At 42.1% G+C, this 16,726-nt stretch overlaps 1 protein-coding gene across 8 annotated transcripts in view; it reads left to right on the top strand.

Moving 5' to 3' along the window:
- LOC126073528 (zinc finger protein 420-like) overlaps positions 1-16,726 on the top strand; it is a 66,652-nt gene that overhangs the window by 34,467 nt on the left and 15,459 nt on the right. For 4 of the 8 annotated variants that reach the window (XM_049880287.1, XM_049880286.1, XM_049880283.1 and 1 more), the window contains one exon: positions 14,800-15,048. In XM_049880287.1, coding sequence (XP_049736244.1) covers positions 15,046-15,048 — 3 coding nt within the window. In that variant the 5' untranslated portion in view covers positions 14,800-15,045. The other 4 variants (XM_049880280.1, XM_049880288.1, XM_049880285.1 and 1 more) reach the window with 3 other exon arrangements.

Genomic DNA, 16,726 nt, shown 5'->3' with positions numbered 1-16,726 from the left:
TGGAGTCCCAGGGCCTATCGGTGGCTACCTGTCCCACCGCACTCGCCTCAGGCAGGGACCACGCAGACGCCACCAGAGGGAAAGTTACGCCCCTCCAAGGCTGCTGCCCCACTCGGCCAGGTGCCCTGCACTGACCAGCTGGGCCGAGGCCTCAGGTTCTCTCGAAGTGGAGGCTGCCTAACGATCCAGGCTGCTGCCGTGGCGGGAGGAGGAGCTAGAAAGGCTGTGGGGAAGGAGGAGGAAGCTGAGGAGGAATGGGCAGAGCTGGAAGAGTTTAAAGCCCATTAGTGGGGACAGGGAAGGCTGACAGGGAGGAAGGAAGAGAAAGAAACCTGGCAGCTAGCAGGATGGCGAGTGCGTGCAGTAGCTGCAGGGGGCCAGGTGTGGCTGTCGGAGACAAGCAGCCACCACAAAGGGCCTGCAGCAGTGGAGCCAAAGTTTTCACGCAGTCCTTCGGTGTGGTGGTGGCAGTTCCCTGGCCCCACTGGTGACTGTTCTGCGCGCCTCCCTTTTATATATAAAGTGGTGTTCGTATAGCATACAAATCACGTAAAGTCCTATTTCATAAAATAAATCATGGACATTAAGCAACCCATACTTGTGTTTATATTCTAGAATATTTTGAGAATGTTGCAAAAACGTTCATGGGCCATTCTATTTCTACCCTCAAGGGAGGAACCTCATAGTCAGTGTCCTCAACTCCTCACCATTTTTTAATCTCCAGAGCCTCCAAAATGAATGTGTCTCAAAAGAGTCTGTACTCAATGACAGCACCAAAAGATAAACAGACGACACTGCTGATTATTCTTATTACATCAAACATGGTTCTTAGTATAAAACAGAAATCGTAAATTTATGCCAATTATAAAGCAAAATTAGAGCCCTAGTGGCACAGTGGTTAAGAGCTCGGCTGCTAACCAAAAGATTGGCAGTTCTAATCCACCAGCCATTCCTTGAAAACTCTATGGGCTATCCTCTGTCCTACAGGGTCACTACGCATTGGAATCGACTCGATGACAACATGTTTTTTTTTGTTGTTGTTGTTATAAAAGAAATTAAGATATAGCACAATAAAACAAAACCCCAAACTCATTGAGGTCGATTCCGAAGCATAGTGACCCTATAGGACAGAGTAGAACTGTCCCATAGGGTTTCTAAGGAGCAGCTGGTGAATTCCAACTGCTGACCTTTTGGTTAGCAGCCAACCTCTTAACCACCGTGCCACCAGGGCTCTATAGCACCATCCAAAACCAAAACCAAACCCAGTGCTGTCGAGTCGATTCCGACTCATAGCAACCCTATAGGACAGAGTAGAACTGGCCCATAGAGTTTCCAAGGAGTGCCTGGCAGATTCAAACTGCCAACCCTTTGGTTAGCAGCTATAGGACATAACCACTATGCCACCAGGGTTTCCATCCATAGCACCATAGGTTCATGTATTTTCCAGATATTTCATTTTTTATGTTTTATATTCCAGTGGCACTATGGATAGGCACTCTGCTGCAACCCGAAATCCACCCAGCATCTCTATGGTAGAAAAAGCGAGTAATCTGCTTCTGTAACTATTACAACTTAGGAAACCCTATGGAGCTGTTCTCAGAAAATCCAAGTCCATTTGATTCAGCCACAATAACAACAACACCAGTAGGTAATATCTATTGATTATTCTCCACCAGTTAGTGTGTTAAGCGTTTTAAATGTATAATCTCATTTTATCAACAATTTTCAAAAAAAGGACAGAGTATAAGGACTCAAACTTTTTTGCTTCAAAACATACAACAAAGCTACAGTAATCAAAACAGTGTGGTACTAGTATATGGATGAACCATGGAATTCCTAGGGAAAGAAAATCCAGTCAGAGGAAATATGTAGTGCAAAGGCTATACCAGAAAAACAAACAAACAAAAAAACCAGGCCCATTGCCATCTAATCAATTCTGACTCATAGTGACCCTATAAGGCCAAGTACAGCTGCCATCATAGGGTTTCCAAGGCTGTGATTTTTTATTTTATTGTGTTTTAGGTATAAGTTTACAGTGCAAATTAGTTTCTCATTCAAATATTTATACATAAGTTTTTTTTTCTGACGTTGGCTGCAATCCCCACAATGTGTCAGCACTCTCCATTTTTCCTCCCGGGTTTCCTGTGTCCATTCACCCACTTTTCCTGTCCCTTCCTGTCTTCTCTTCTTGCCTTTGGGAAGGAGTTTCCCATTTGGTCTCATTTGATTGAACTAAGAAGCACTTTCCTCACATGTATTATGGTTTGTTTTACAGGCCTGTCTAATCTTTGGCTGGAAACCCTGGTGGTATATCGATTAAGAGCTATGGCTGCTAACCAAAAGGTCGGCAGTTCGAACCTACCAGGCACTCCTTGGAAACCATATGGGGCAGTTCTACTCTGTCCTATAGGGTCACTATGAGTCGGAATCAACTCAAAGGCAGCAGGTTTGAATCTCTGACTGAAACTGGGCTTCGGGAGTGGCTTCAGTTCTGAGTTAGCAGGATATCCAGGGGCCATAATCTTGGGGGTTCCTCCAGTCTCTGTCAGACCAGTAAGTCTTCCAAGGCTGTAAATCATTACAGAAACAGACGGCCACATCTTTCTCCCACAGAAAGGCTGGTAGAGCCACCGACCTTCGGTAAACAGCCAAGCACTTAATCACTGTGCACCATGGCTCCTTCAGCAAAGGCCATAGGGGAGGAAAAAGATTGCTATTTCTGAAGAATTAAAAAGGAGAAAATATGGTGAGAGCTTTTTGTTTCAGAGCTATATACTTTATCAAAGAAGTTATATGGATGGCAAATAAGCTTAAAGAAATATGCTAAAAATTATTAGGGAAGTATAAATTCAGACCACAACAAGATACCACTGTCACTTATTAATATGACTAAAGAAAAAAGAACTGACTCTTCCAAATGTTGGTGAGAATGCAGACAACAGGAACTTTCATTCAAAGATTGGGATACAAAATGGTGCAGCCACTTTGGAAACTCTGGCCATTTCTTGTAAAGTGAAAGGTACGCTTACCAGAAAACATGGTGATCCCACTCCTAGGTGTTTACCCAAGTAAAGTGAAAATTTATGTTCATACAAAAATCTGCATGGAGTTTTTATAGCAGCTTTATTCATCATTAGCAAAACCTGGAAACAACCAACATGTTCTTCAACAAGTGAATGGATTAACAAACTTTGGTGTATCGGTACCATATACACAACAATAAACAGAGCTCATTATGGACACTAGAACACGAAGAAATCTTAAATGCATTTTTGTAAGTTAAAGAAGCCAGATCAAAATGGTAAATAACAGATGGTCCCATTTATACAATATTCCAGATAAGGCAAAACTATAGAGACAGAAAACAGATTAGATAGTAGGAGTGAGGGAGGAAAGGGGGGTTGAGTACAAAAAGGCTTCAAAAAGGCATTTTTCAGGCAATAGAACTGTTCTGTATGGAATTATATTGATGTTTACATGATTTTAAGTATTTGTCAAAACCACAGAATTATACATCATAAAGAATGGACTATGTTATATACAATTTCCTCAAACCGTCCAGGATATGTGTGTATCCCAGAGTGGGAAGCAAACTATGACAAATGAATCTCTAATTATGGCATAATATCCCTGACAATGGTGAGGAAAAAAGGAGCTAAACTAAAGAACTCTGGAGACCATGCTTTTTCTGGAAACTGTAAGAGTAAATACAAGAAGAACTGCAAAGAAATACTGCTTTAGTTGGTAATTTACTTCTCAGAACAGTATAGCAACTGTAAAATTACACGTTTACAGGAGTTGAACAAATATATAGATAAATTGCAGATAATGGGAACCAAGCTTCTCACCATCATCAGTCAAAGAGCATTTTAATTGGGGGGGGGGAGGCTAGACTGAGAATTAGCAGGGATAAAGAAGGACACTGCATAACGATAAAAGGGAAATTCAGCAAGAAGATATAACAATCTTACATGTGTATACACCTAACAACAAAACTTCAACACATATGAATAAAAATTAAACATGAAATGGAAAAAAAAAAAAATCACAAGGATATGGAAGTCAGCAAGCATATGGAAGACCTGAACTATACCAGCAGCCATCCTGACCTAATTGCCATTTATTAAACACTCTGCCCAACAACAGCAGAAGACACATTATTTCTACGTGCTCATTAAATATTCAGCAAGATAGACTGCATGCTGGGTTATAATACAAACTTTGACAACAGAATAAAATGAATAAATGATTAAGAAAAATGGTTGTATATTCATAAAACACAGAGACTAAAAAATTACTGCTATATGCAACAACATAGATAAAATCTGACAGGCATGTTGACTAGATGGAGTCAGACACAATACACATCATACAGTATTATTCCAATTATATGAAATCGAACAATGGGCCAATTTATCTCTGGCAATAACAGAACACTGGTTATTCCTGGGGTGTCTATCAACTGGGAAAAGGGCATGAGGGAATCTCCTTGTGTGCTGGAAAATTTCCCTAACTTGATGTCAGAGGCGATTATATGAGTGTATGTTGTTGTTAGGTGACATCGAGTTGGTTCAGACACGTAGCGATCCTGTGTACAACAGAATGAAACACTGGTCCTGCGTCATCTTCACAATCGATGCTATGTTTGAGCCATTGTTGCAGCCACTGTGTCAATCCACTTCCTTGAGGGTTTTCCTCTTTTTTGCTGACCCTCTACTTAACCAAGCATGATGTCCCTCTCCAGGGATTGGTCCCTCCTGATAACATGTTGAAAGTAAGTGAGACAAAGTCTTGCCGTCCTCGGTTCTAAGGAACATTCTGGCTGTACTTCTTCCAAGACAGATTTATTCATTCTTCTGGCAGTCCAAGGTATATTCAATATTCTTTGCCAACACCACAATTGAAAGGCATCAATTCCTCTTTGGTCTTCGTCATTCATTGTCCGGCATTTGCGTGCATATGAGGTGACTGAAAGTACCATGGTGTGGGTCAAGCCCACCTCAGCCCTCAAAGTGACGTCTTTGCTTTCTAGCACTTTAAAGAGGTCTTTTACAGCAGTTTGCCCAATGCAATACGTCGTTTGATTTCTTGACTGTCGCTTCCATGGGTGTTGATTGTGGATCCAAGTAAAATCAAATCCTTGACAACTTCAATCTTTTCTCTGTTTATCATGATGTTGCTTATGGTCCAGTTGTGAGAATTTTTGTTTTCTTTATATAGAGCGTATAACCACATGTAAAAATCAATTGCATTGTAACCTTAAGATTAGTACACATTATGCACTTTATTATGTGTGTATACCTGAGAAAAAAGTAAAAACTGTTCAAAACGGTCATTTTCAAAAGTATATCACCTTTTACCTATTGTCTCTCAGGACTAGTACCTTCCTGCCTCTCACCCTGAAAAACGCCTCTCTCCAGGATCCTCAGCTCTTGGAGACATCAGACTGGGTTTGTACAGTCTGTACCCTGTTGCTAGGGTAAGATACTGGATATGCAAGAGATGACAAACCATGAAACTGAAGACAAATGAGGCTTCAGCGATTCTAAAGATGGTCAAATGAGGAGCAAATTCTCTAAAGAACATGGTAAAATTTTCTAAATGGCCACATAATGCAAATACCAACTTTCTCTGCTCCCCAAGGGTATTAGAACTTTTTGACTACTGAACTCCTCATTCAAGCTTATATAAGCATTGAAGAAAGCCTAGGCTTTCCTCTGTAGAGGAAATAAAGGCAGCAGAGGACGGAGCCAAAATCCAAGAGGAAGCCACTGAACTCCACGGTCACCGGGGGGACCCCTCTGGGATTGCGCACGGAACCCCTCCCCTTAGGGAATCCCAGATTCCGGAAGCGGAAGTCAGCTGTCACATTTCTGTCGCTCTCCTGCTCCGGCGTCAGGTAGGTTTTGCATCCGTAGGCGTCCGGCCTGGTCCAGTACCAGGTGCAGCCCACGGGGCTAAGAGTTCTTGCCCCCGCTTTTCTGCGCACTTCTGGCCTCTCCGCCCACCCGGAGCCGCAGGACTTTCTGTAGCCTGGCTCTGCCTGTGGCCTCCCGCCGCCGCCGCCGCCGCCGCCGCCGCCTCTGAGAGTTCGTCCCACCCCGCCGGTGCCGGCCTAGGCCGCGGTTTCTTCCTGCACCGCCGGGTTCTGGACGAACGAGTAGCCGGGCTGGACCACTCTCGGTCCCCTAACAGGTAAAATCGTGTACAGCCTCCCTGCGCAAAAGTGTGATTCTCGGACCAGCCGTGTCAGCTTCACCTGGGAGTCTGTGAGAAATGCGCAGTCACAGGCCTCGTGGAAGCCCAGGGTTGTTGGCCTGAGTCTCAGTGCTCTGCTCCCACCCTTTCCAGTCTGCAGCTCACATGCTCCGCTTTGCTTTCAGTGCTTCCTCAAGGCAGGACTTTTGTTAAGTATTAGTGGTTATAAAAAAAAGTAAGGTTATGGTGAGGAATGTAGCCTCCCGACTTTAATGGTTGGAGCCGTGGTGACGTGGTGGTTAATAACTTGGTTAAGACAGAGGTAGAATTCAGAAACACAGGTTGAAACTAGTAGGTGCATTTAGGACCATATTTGTCCCAAATCCAGGAGGAAAATATTTAGAGGCACATTTCGAGGAATTTCTTTGTCAGTAAGGCAGACATTTTCCTCATGATTGTGTGAGAAACAATATGACCAACCCTAGTTGTCTGCTGTAAGATGTGATGTAGCTGAACAAGCTTAATGTAGGTGATGAAGAATTTACAGAGATCACCCACCCAGTGTTTGCCCAAGACCTAAGGATTAGCCGAGGCAGGACCTGTGCCGCTTTGGACGCTGGTGATTCAACTACAATTCTTACTACAAAAGAACCACACTTCTTAATAGGTTGAAGGATTCTTGGAGCAAAAGTTGTGCATATTCCCACTGCCAGAGCAGCAAATGTTGGGAATGAGGGCAAATGTGTAGTGATAATCAAAATACTTGAACAGTTCCTAGAGGAACAGCCACACTGCAGTGTTGCAAAAAGTACCTCATCTTTTGTAGTAATTATTTTAGCAAGTACTCTTGCTTAAATGTGAAATATGCAACTCTTAGAAAGTCATGATTTATAGTAAATAATTTTGAACGTGAAGAAGCTTAAATTGATGAGTAAATAATTTGTGACAAGTTTTTTAATATTACTAGAGAATATGTTTCTTTTTAAACCACACATAATAACATATAGAGAAATGCAAATCAAAACCACAATGAGATACCATCTCACCCCAGCATTACTAGCATGAATCAAAAAAACAGAAAATAACAAATGTTGGAGAGGCCGCGGGGAGATTGGAGTTCTTATGCACTGCTGGTGGGAATACAGAATGGTACAATCATTTCAGAAAACAATATGCCGTTTCCTTAAAAAGCTAGAGATAGAAACACCATATGATCAGCATCCCACTCCTAGGAATATATCCTAGAGAAATAAGAGTCATCACAGGAATAGACATATGCACACCCATGTTTATTGCAGCACTGTTCACAATAGCAAAAAGATGGAAACAACCTAGGTGCCCATCAACAGATGAATGGATAAACAAAGTATGGTACATACACACAGTGGGATACTATGCAGTGGTAAAGAACAATGATGAATCTGCAAAGCATCTCACGACATGGATGAATCTGGAAGGCATTATGCTGAGTGAAGTCAGTCAGTACCAAAGGACAAATATCCTGAGACCACTAGTATAAAAACTCATGAAAAGGTTTACACACAAAAAGAAATAATCTTTGATGGTAAATGAATAATTTCTAAGGATCAGCCCAAAGCTGGTTCCTATGAGGTGGAAGTTGAAGATGTCCCAAATGTCTAGCTTTTCCAAGCCGCTGTACCACTCTATCATCTGTAACATCAATAGTCCCTCTGGCCTCAGTACTCTCCCTGTGTCTTTGGGTTCCCTAATTTCCTGCAACCTCTGGCAGAACTCACGGACCGTATAAAGGAAATGGTTCACGAGGACTTGGAGGCTGGCAAGTCCCAAATTCGTAGGTCAGGCATAGACATCTCCCCGGCCCTCAGTCTCAGCCCAAAGGCACTCAGCTTTCTCACTTCATTGGCTGGGAAGCCCGCTGCACCATCTCCTGCAGGTCTGTGCTGCAGGTTTCCGCCGCAGGGCTGTCCTTCTGCGGTGGTGGTGGCCTCTCCTCTTTGCTCTGGAATTGGCTCTCTTTTGAGGCAAAACTGACCAATCCTCTTGGTAGGCCACAATTACCCTATCACACAATCACCTGGGTGGGAGTTACAAGACCATGACTATAAAGCCCACACAAAGTAATTAATCCACCACAGGTGGTTACTAGGGAGGGAAAGGGTGGGGAAAACACTAAGTAGACAATAGATGAGTGGTAACGATGTTGAAGGCTAAGACAGCACACACTACTGGTGAAGCCAGCACAACTTGACCAAAGCAAGGTCATGGAAGCTCCATAGACACATCCAAGCTCCCTGAGGGACCAAATTACCGGGCCGAGGGCTATGGGGACCATGGTCTTGGGGAACACCTAGCTCAATTGGCATAACATAGTTTATAAAGAAAATGTTCTATGTTCTACTTTGGTGAGTAGCATCTGAGGTCTTAAAAGCTTGAGTTGCCGTCTAGGATACTCCACTGGTCTCACCCCATCTGGAGCAAGGGAGAATGAAGAAAACCAAAGACACAAGGAAAAGATTAGTCCAAAGGACTATTGGATAAGTACCACAGCCTCCACCAGACTGAGTCCAACAAAACTAGATGGTACCCAGCTACCACCACCGACTGCTCTGACAAGGATCTCAGTAGAGGATCCAGGACAGAGCTGGAGAAAAAGGTAGAACAAAATTCTAACACACACACACAGACCAGACTTACTGGTCTGACAGAGACTGGAAAAACTCTTAGAGTATGGCCCCATGTACACCTTTTTAACTTAGTACTGAAGTCACTCCTGAGGTTCACCCTTCAGCCAAAGATTAGACAGATCCATAAAAGAAAATGAGACTAAATGGGCACACCAGCCCAGGGGCAAGGATGAGAAGGTAGGAGGGGACAGGAAAGCTGATAATAGGGAACCCAAGGTCAAGAAGGGGAGCGTGTTGGCATGTCGTGGGGGTGGTAACCAATGTCACAAAACAACATGTGTATTGTTTGAGAAACTCATTTGCTCTGTAAACCCTCATCTAAAATACAATAAAAAGAAAGCCAACTTGAAAAAAAAAAGTAATAATGTGCAATGAAGGTGATATGTGTATATCAAATATATTGAATGTAAAAGCGACAAGAGGATATCATTTTACATAGGAAAAAAAAATTGGAAAACAGGCATGGTGATCTGCTACTGAAAGATGGCAGCTTTGAAAGCCCTATGGCACAGTTTTACTCTGCACATACAGAGTCTCCATGAGTAGGAATCGACTTGAAGGCAGCTAACATCAAAGAGTTAAGGAGAAGCTGCATATGTCATTTCACAAATTAAGTGTCTAATTTAAGTGTCCTGTTTGAGAAATCATTGCTGACTCCAATGCTATCAGAATAATTTTTTTTTTTTGCTACTTTGAAGTAAAATTCGCAAGATATTTTTTTGTTATGGAAGTAGCCTTTTATTTTTTTCATATTAATAACAAGGTGATCCAGTTACAGTTACCTTTAAGTCCATTCTTTACACACTGCTGTTCCTCAAATATGATTTTGTTTCTCTAGGTGGTCCAGTAGTTAAGAGCTTGGCTACTAACTAAAAGGTTGGCAGTTGGAATCCACCAGCTGCTCCTTGGAAACGATGTGGGGCAGTTCTACGCTGTCCTATAGGGTCGCTGTGAGTCAAGATCGACTTGATGGCAATGGGTTTGGTTTTTTGTTTAGGTTAGTACAGCTTAAGGTTGGCATTAAATCTTCGAAATAACCACTTCTTCCCTTTATTCCCATAGTATCTAAATTTCCCTGCTCGCACACTCAGACCAAGAAATTAAGTTTCTTTCTTTTTTTCCTAATGGTGTCATTTCATGCTATCTTTTTTGTGCGTGTGCCGTAAAATATGCATAACAAAACCTTTTCCTATTTCAACCATTTTTACGTGTAAAATTCAGTAGCGTTAATTATTTTCACAATGTTGTGCAGCCATCACTGCTGTCGGTTTCCAAGTTTTCCCATCATCCTTAGCAGAAACTCGGTGCCTCTTAAACGTTAACTCCCCTCCTTCCCGCTATCCACCCCTGGTCACCATTTGGTCTCTATACATTTGCCTATTCTAGATATTTCGTGTAAGTGGGGTTGTACGGTATTTGTTCTTTTGTGTCTAACTTATTTCACTTAGCATGGTGTTTTCAATCCATGTCATAGTATTTATGAGCGCTTCATTTCTTTTTATGACTGAATAATATCCCATTTTATGGATATACTACATTTTGTTTATCCATCCTACTTTTTGGCTATTATGAATAGTCCTGCAGTGAACATTGGTGTAAAAGTACTTGTTTGCATCTCTGCTTTAAGTCTTTTGGGTATATACTTGTTGGGTACCGTCAAGTCAGATTTCGCTAGGAACCCCATTTAACGGTGTAGACCTGCTCCATGTAATCTTTATGGAAGCTGATTGCCAAGTCTTTCTCCTGTGGAGACTCTGGGTAAGTTTAAACAGACAACTTCCTGGTTAGCAGCCCATGGCTTAAACATTTGTACCACCAGGGCTCCTAGAAACGGAAAATTTGGGATCATATGGGAATTGTGTGTTTAACTTTTTGAAGAACTGCCGAACTGTTTTCCATGGAGGCCGTACCGTTTTATAATCTCACCAAAAATTCTTCCACATTCTATCCCAACTCTTGTTTTCTGTTTTTCTGATAGTAGCCATCCTAGTAGTAGTGAGATGCTAGCTCATTGTGGTTTTGATTTGCATGTTTCTAATGACTAATGGCATGGAGCATCTTTTCCATGTGTTTATTGGCCATTTGTGTATCTTTGTTGGTGAAATATCTAAGTTTCTCCCCATTTTTAAAATGGCTCGTTTGTCTTTCTGTTGTTGAATTGTACGAGTTCTTTATATATCCTGGATAGTAAACCTTATCAGATATGTGATTCCCAAATATTTTCTTCCATTCTGTAGTTTGTGTTTTCACTTTGTTGTAAAGTCCTTTGATACACAAGATTTTTAATTTATGTATTTTGTTGCTTATGCTTTTGGTATCATATCTAAGAATCCATTGTTGAAAAGTAGTTTGTCGAGAAAATAAATGTCTTTTTTTTTTTTTAATTGTAAAACTATTGCATGTTTTAGAAAGTACAAAAATTTGTAGGGGGAAAATGATCATTGAACACCACTTGTAATGTCAGCATCCATAGAAAAATGTGGTGCCTTTTCTTTTTCCCTTTACTTCGCTAGAAATAGACATTCTAGAAGTACTCCTTTTTGGACTGGAGTTTCTCTTGGAGACAGGACTGGTAGTGTGGTACTTCACGTAAAATTCAAACTTTCATTCAGAACTACCACTGAATTTTCCTGGTTCAGAATCTTAAAGAGTTGCCCCTCAGGTAATGTCACAATATCAACTTACGTGTCCTAAAAGCCTAATACATGCTAGAACTGTGCTCTTCCTTCCTTCTAGCTTGAAGCTTCCGAAGTGGGAATGGAGCCTGTTTCAGAGGTCACAGCTTGATTCTTTGTGGCCAGGAGGAGGAGGCAACCTACAGGCTGAGATATGGGCTGTTGAGTACTAGTAGACTCAGAGACCAAACCCTTCCCATAGTCCATCTGGGGCACTAAGGGCTTTGAGATCTAACATGTCCAAGACAGAGCTTTTAAAATCTGACTTGGACAAATCTACCTCTCACTTGGCTTTCCCATACCAGTAAACGGCCTCAGTATCCATTCACTAAAAAAAAAAAAAAATCACGAGATTAGGAGAAATAGTCCAAGCTACTCTGTGAGATCTACCTTATGACAACAGAGCCTGAACTTTCTTCTACTTTTTCTCTTGTCACAAGAGTGTATAATCTTCATCCAGCAGCAAGAGGCATATTTCAAAAATGTAAACCAAGTAAGCTGTCAACCCCAAATAGAATAAAATCCATGTGTTTTACATTGGCTGACAAGATCCTACATGGTCAGGCTTATGTATACCTCTCATCTTCATGTTAGATAAGCTCTTGACACATTGTAAAAAAACTTCTTTAAGGATGTTGAGATTTTCCCTGCCTTTCAGCCTTCATACCAGGTATTTCCTCTGATTAGAAGAAAACTTTTTAACCATAGGAATATGATAATTCTTATAATTCAGGTCTTACTTCAAAATTTACCTCCTCAGAGAGTGCCCCTCCTGCCTCCTCAGTTAGTCCCGTTCATTTCTATGTTTAAATGTCATTGCAGTTTCCAGAATGAGACAAATCCAGTTTGGGCTGACATTAACTTTAATCATGTAAATGCAACCAAGTTGAATTGACTGTTACCTTTGCTTTTACTAGCTCTGTTTCCCTATGTGACAGGCTTCCAGTAAACAAAAAGCTATGAAGCTCTGCATTGTGATGATGGCAGCTTTCACACCCTCTCTCATGTGTTGGTTGCTTAGGGTTCTGATGAGTTCACTAGAGCTGTGATGTCCACTAGCCAGATGTGGCTATTTCAGTTGAAATTAATTAAAGCAGAAAGAAAAAAAATCAGTTCCTTAGTTGCATTAGTCACATGTTAAGTTCTAAATAGCCACATGAGGCCAGTGGCTACCATATTGGACTGTGCAGAAACGGAACGTGCATATCTTCACAGAAAGTTCCATTGGCTAGTGCTGTTCAAGAGTATATACAACAGATGATAACCTGTGTTTGTGATTATTCTGTGTGTATCTTCAGTGATAGGTATCATAGGCCAGAAGGAGCAAGAAAACAAAATATATAGTGTTTGCCCATAGATTTACAGTCTAGCATGAGAGAGTTTTAAATAAATAGTGAAAAAAATGGGGACACATGATTCCTGTAATATAAAAGAACCTTATCTGAGAGTTTTTTTAAACTGAGAGTCAGGTTGGATTGCTTGAAAGGGGAAATTATTTAAGTGAAGGTTCAAAAATTTACTTAGATTTAGCTACATACATGGTTGAGCAGGCCTGATTGCCTGTTGGAGTGCTGGGGGTGGAAAGAGTATCTCAGCTGGGAAAAAATGAGTGTGTAAATCCCTGAGGTAGCAGAGAACCCAGTATCATTCATTCTTTGATGAAAGAGGTGATTGAAGCAGAGAAAACAAAGTGTGAGTTGGGAGGTGGGGTGTCGTATGGACCAGATTAGAGGAGCCATTTGGCAGCAGGTCATTTAGAACTATACTGACTGCTCTGGGCTATGTGAAGGCCAGTAGACAGCCCCTGATGGGCATTAAGCAGGAATAAGTGTGAGTATATTTGTGATTTAAAACGGTTCTTGTGCTCCAGTTCTTGTGCTGCAAATGGATTTTGGAAATGACAACCATGACTGAATGACCTCAAGCAGGAACTTGTTATGAACAAGATAAGGAAGGCTGAGGAGGCCTAGACATGGAGATAATGGAATGATATAATTTCAGTGTAGATGGTTCAAAGGGTGTCAGTTGATAGAATGGTCATTCTTTGAATTAAAGGCTATAGAGCAGTGAATGCTTCTCAAAGTTGAATGTCGGATGTGGATAACCTGGGGATCTTGTTAAATGCAGACTTTGATTTAGCAGGTCTTGGGTGGGGCTTGAGATTCTACATACCAAACAAGCTCCTAGTTTATGCCAAAAATAATAAGTATAGAAATAAGGACGTGAATGAAAATTAGACAGCGCTGTTAGAGAAAAAGGAGCCCTGGTGGTATGTGCTTAAGAGCTCGGTTACTAACCAAAGGGTTAGCAGTTTGAATCCACCAGCTGTTCCTTGGAAACCCTCTGGGACATTCTACTCTGTCCTATAGGGTCGCTATGAGCCTGAATAGACTTGAAGCAACAGGTTTGGTTTTTTGGTTTTTTAAGAGAAAAAAATAAAAGGAATAAAGGGGAGACACCGGTATAAAGATCATGTGTGAGAGAGAGAGAACGTTTACACCGAGACCAAGAAATAGAAGATAGGAGTCAGTTGGGCGGGGGAGTCAGGGAGAAATGGGAACAGAGGCGGGAGATGGCTCCTTAGAGAAAACTTAAAGATTTTCTGATTGATTTACTACAAGGTTAAAAGACACTATTCAGGAATCCTCTCAGATTTCTCAAAAGCTTTAGCTAGAACTGGTGGTGTCATGGTTTGAGAATAAGGGGGAAAAAAAATCTCTAAGGGAAGGAAGAAATGTTACTTGCAAAATCAAATAAAAAAATACCGATCACATTTTACAATGCTATAAATCTAATGGGTTTGGTTTTTTTTTTCTTTTTGAAAAAGCACAACAGAAAGGTTTTAAGTATATATAATTTAATCTAGGAAGCATGATGAGTTCATTGACAAAACTTGAAAAATATGTTCTTCCTGAAAATTCAGCCATGTTAATATCAAATATACATATGAAACCTTTTACAGCCTCAACCTTGGACCCCTGACTGCCTGGAGGAAATCAGGTTGACGTTTTCTAGCCTGTCCAAGCCCAAATGCTTCTCATTCTCTGCTAGAAAGGAGAGGCCTGTGTAGCTGTATGAAGAATGCCAAGAGTGTGCTCTGGAAGCTGGAGCCTTTTCCGCCTTAAATGCAATTGCGCTCAGGGTAGAGCATTGCCTTGAGCCTGGGAGGTAGCTCTGCCCAAGGAAAGAGCTGAAGGCCAAGAACCTGTCAGTCCCTCCTTACTCAACACTGTCTCCTCCCCATTCTTCTTCCATTTCAGGTCCCAAGTGTGGCACAGGGAGAACTAGTCCAGTCTAGACAGCCGGGGACCTAGGGCAACCATCTTGCCCGTCCAGAAATCACAAATAAGGATTGCAGCTGTTCTGACTGGTGTGTGGACCAAACATTATTCACCTGCCTCCAAACTGCCTAGTGACTCTGCTTCCACTCCCATCCCTCTTACTGAAGTGGCTCCTTGGGCTTAGAGAAGACACTCACTTAGATTTCCAGAAGCTGGAGCAAGGAAATGGTGAGCACTGTGGAGAACTGGGCTATTCTTATCACAAAGGGGAGAAGCTCGATATGGAATGTTGGGAGACCAGCTCTGTGATGTGGGCCCTGTGGTTCCTCACTGTGGTACAAAGGTGGCAGAGGAGGCCAAGAGTGTCTGCCCTAAAAGGCATCCTTAGGCCCTGTTTCACTGTCACTGGGCCCTTCATCTGCACACATGTGCTTTTTCAAGATTTGGATGCCAGTGGTAACCTCCTTTATGTGACCTGCAGAGCTAGGCCCGTGGGACGTTAACATCCCCCCTGGGCCTTGCTGCTCTGTATTGAATGGCAGAATCTCCTGAGCAGAGCCTGAAGATGATATAGCTCTGTCTGAGGAGGCTGAGCCCCAGGCCCTCCAGAGCTATCCTTGTCCCATCACTGCAGTTTTTTTTTGCTTTTGTCAGACACTGGAGCCTTTTCTGGTAGTTCTAAAACTATACCTCCTCCTCTGACACTGTTTGATGGCATAAAAAAGGGGGAAAGAGTTGGCAGGCGAAAGAGTTGGCAGGGGAAGGCCAAGACTGTTTACGGGGTCCTGGGTAGGGCTTGGTGCTCCATGCCCCCACCAAAGTCTGGGGCTGGGTGAGTCCTACTGGATCATGCATGTGGTCTCTAGACCATCCTTTTTTGCAGTGGGAAACGTGTCTGCCTTGAGGCTTTCAGGTGTGTGAGAAGCATGAATCCCCAGTATAGGCCCTTATCTCACACCTATGCCTAGGGAAAAAAAACACCAAACCCATTGCCATTGAGACGATTCCGACTCATAATGACCCTATAGGACAGAGTAGAGCTGCCCCAAAGGGTGTCCAAGGAGCAGCTGGTGGATTTGAAATACCAACCTTTTGGTTAGTAGCTGAATTCTTAACCACTTTCCCACCAGGGCTCCACTTAGCTGGTACTAATCCCTATAATTTTCAACTGCTCTCCACACTCCTGAATTAGAATCTAAAATTAAAGTGTTCTCTTTAGCTAGAGAAGCTCAAGATATGTGTATATTTAAGTCCTTGTTGTTATAAGGTGCTGTCGTGTTGCATCTGACTCACAGCAACCCTGTGTACAACAGAATGAAACACTGCCCAGTCCTGCACCATCCTCACAATCGTTGTTATGCTTGAGCCCATTGTTGCAGCCACTGTGTCAGTCCCCCTTGTCGAGGGTCTTCCCTTTTTTTGCTGACCCTCTACTTTACCAAACATGATGTCCTTCTCCAGGGACTGATCCCTCCAGATAACATGTCCAAAGTATGTGAGACATAGTCTCACCATCCTTCCTTCTAAGGAACATTCTGGTTGTCCTTCTTCCAAGGTAGATTTCTTTGTTCTTTTGGCAGTCCATGATATATTCAATAGTCTTCACCAACACCACAATTCAAAGGCATCAATTCTTCTTCCTTATTCATCGTGCAGCTTTTACATGCGTATGAAGCGACTGAAAACACCATGGCGTGGGTCAGGCGCACCTTAGTCTTCAGGGTGACATCTATGGTTTTCGACACTTTAAAGAGGTCTTTTGTAGCACATTTACCCAATGCAATGCGTCTTTTGATTTCTTGACTGCTACTAATTTTTTTTTTTTTTTACTTCCATGGGTGTTGATTGTGGATCCAAGTAAAAGGCTGTGGTCTTTGATCTTCATCAGTAAGTGCTTCAAGTCCTC

The sequence above is a fragment of the Elephas maximus genome, chromosome 3, assembly GCF_024166365.1.
Source record: "Elephas maximus indicus isolate mEleMax1 chromosome 3, mEleMax1 primary haplotype, whole genome shotgun sequence".
Classification (NCBI taxonomy): Eukaryota; Metazoa; Chordata; class Mammalia; order Proboscidea; family Elephantidae; genus Elephas; species Elephas maximus.
Note: the sequence above shows the minus strand (reverse complement) of the source record. Positions and strands in the feature narration are given on the sequence as shown.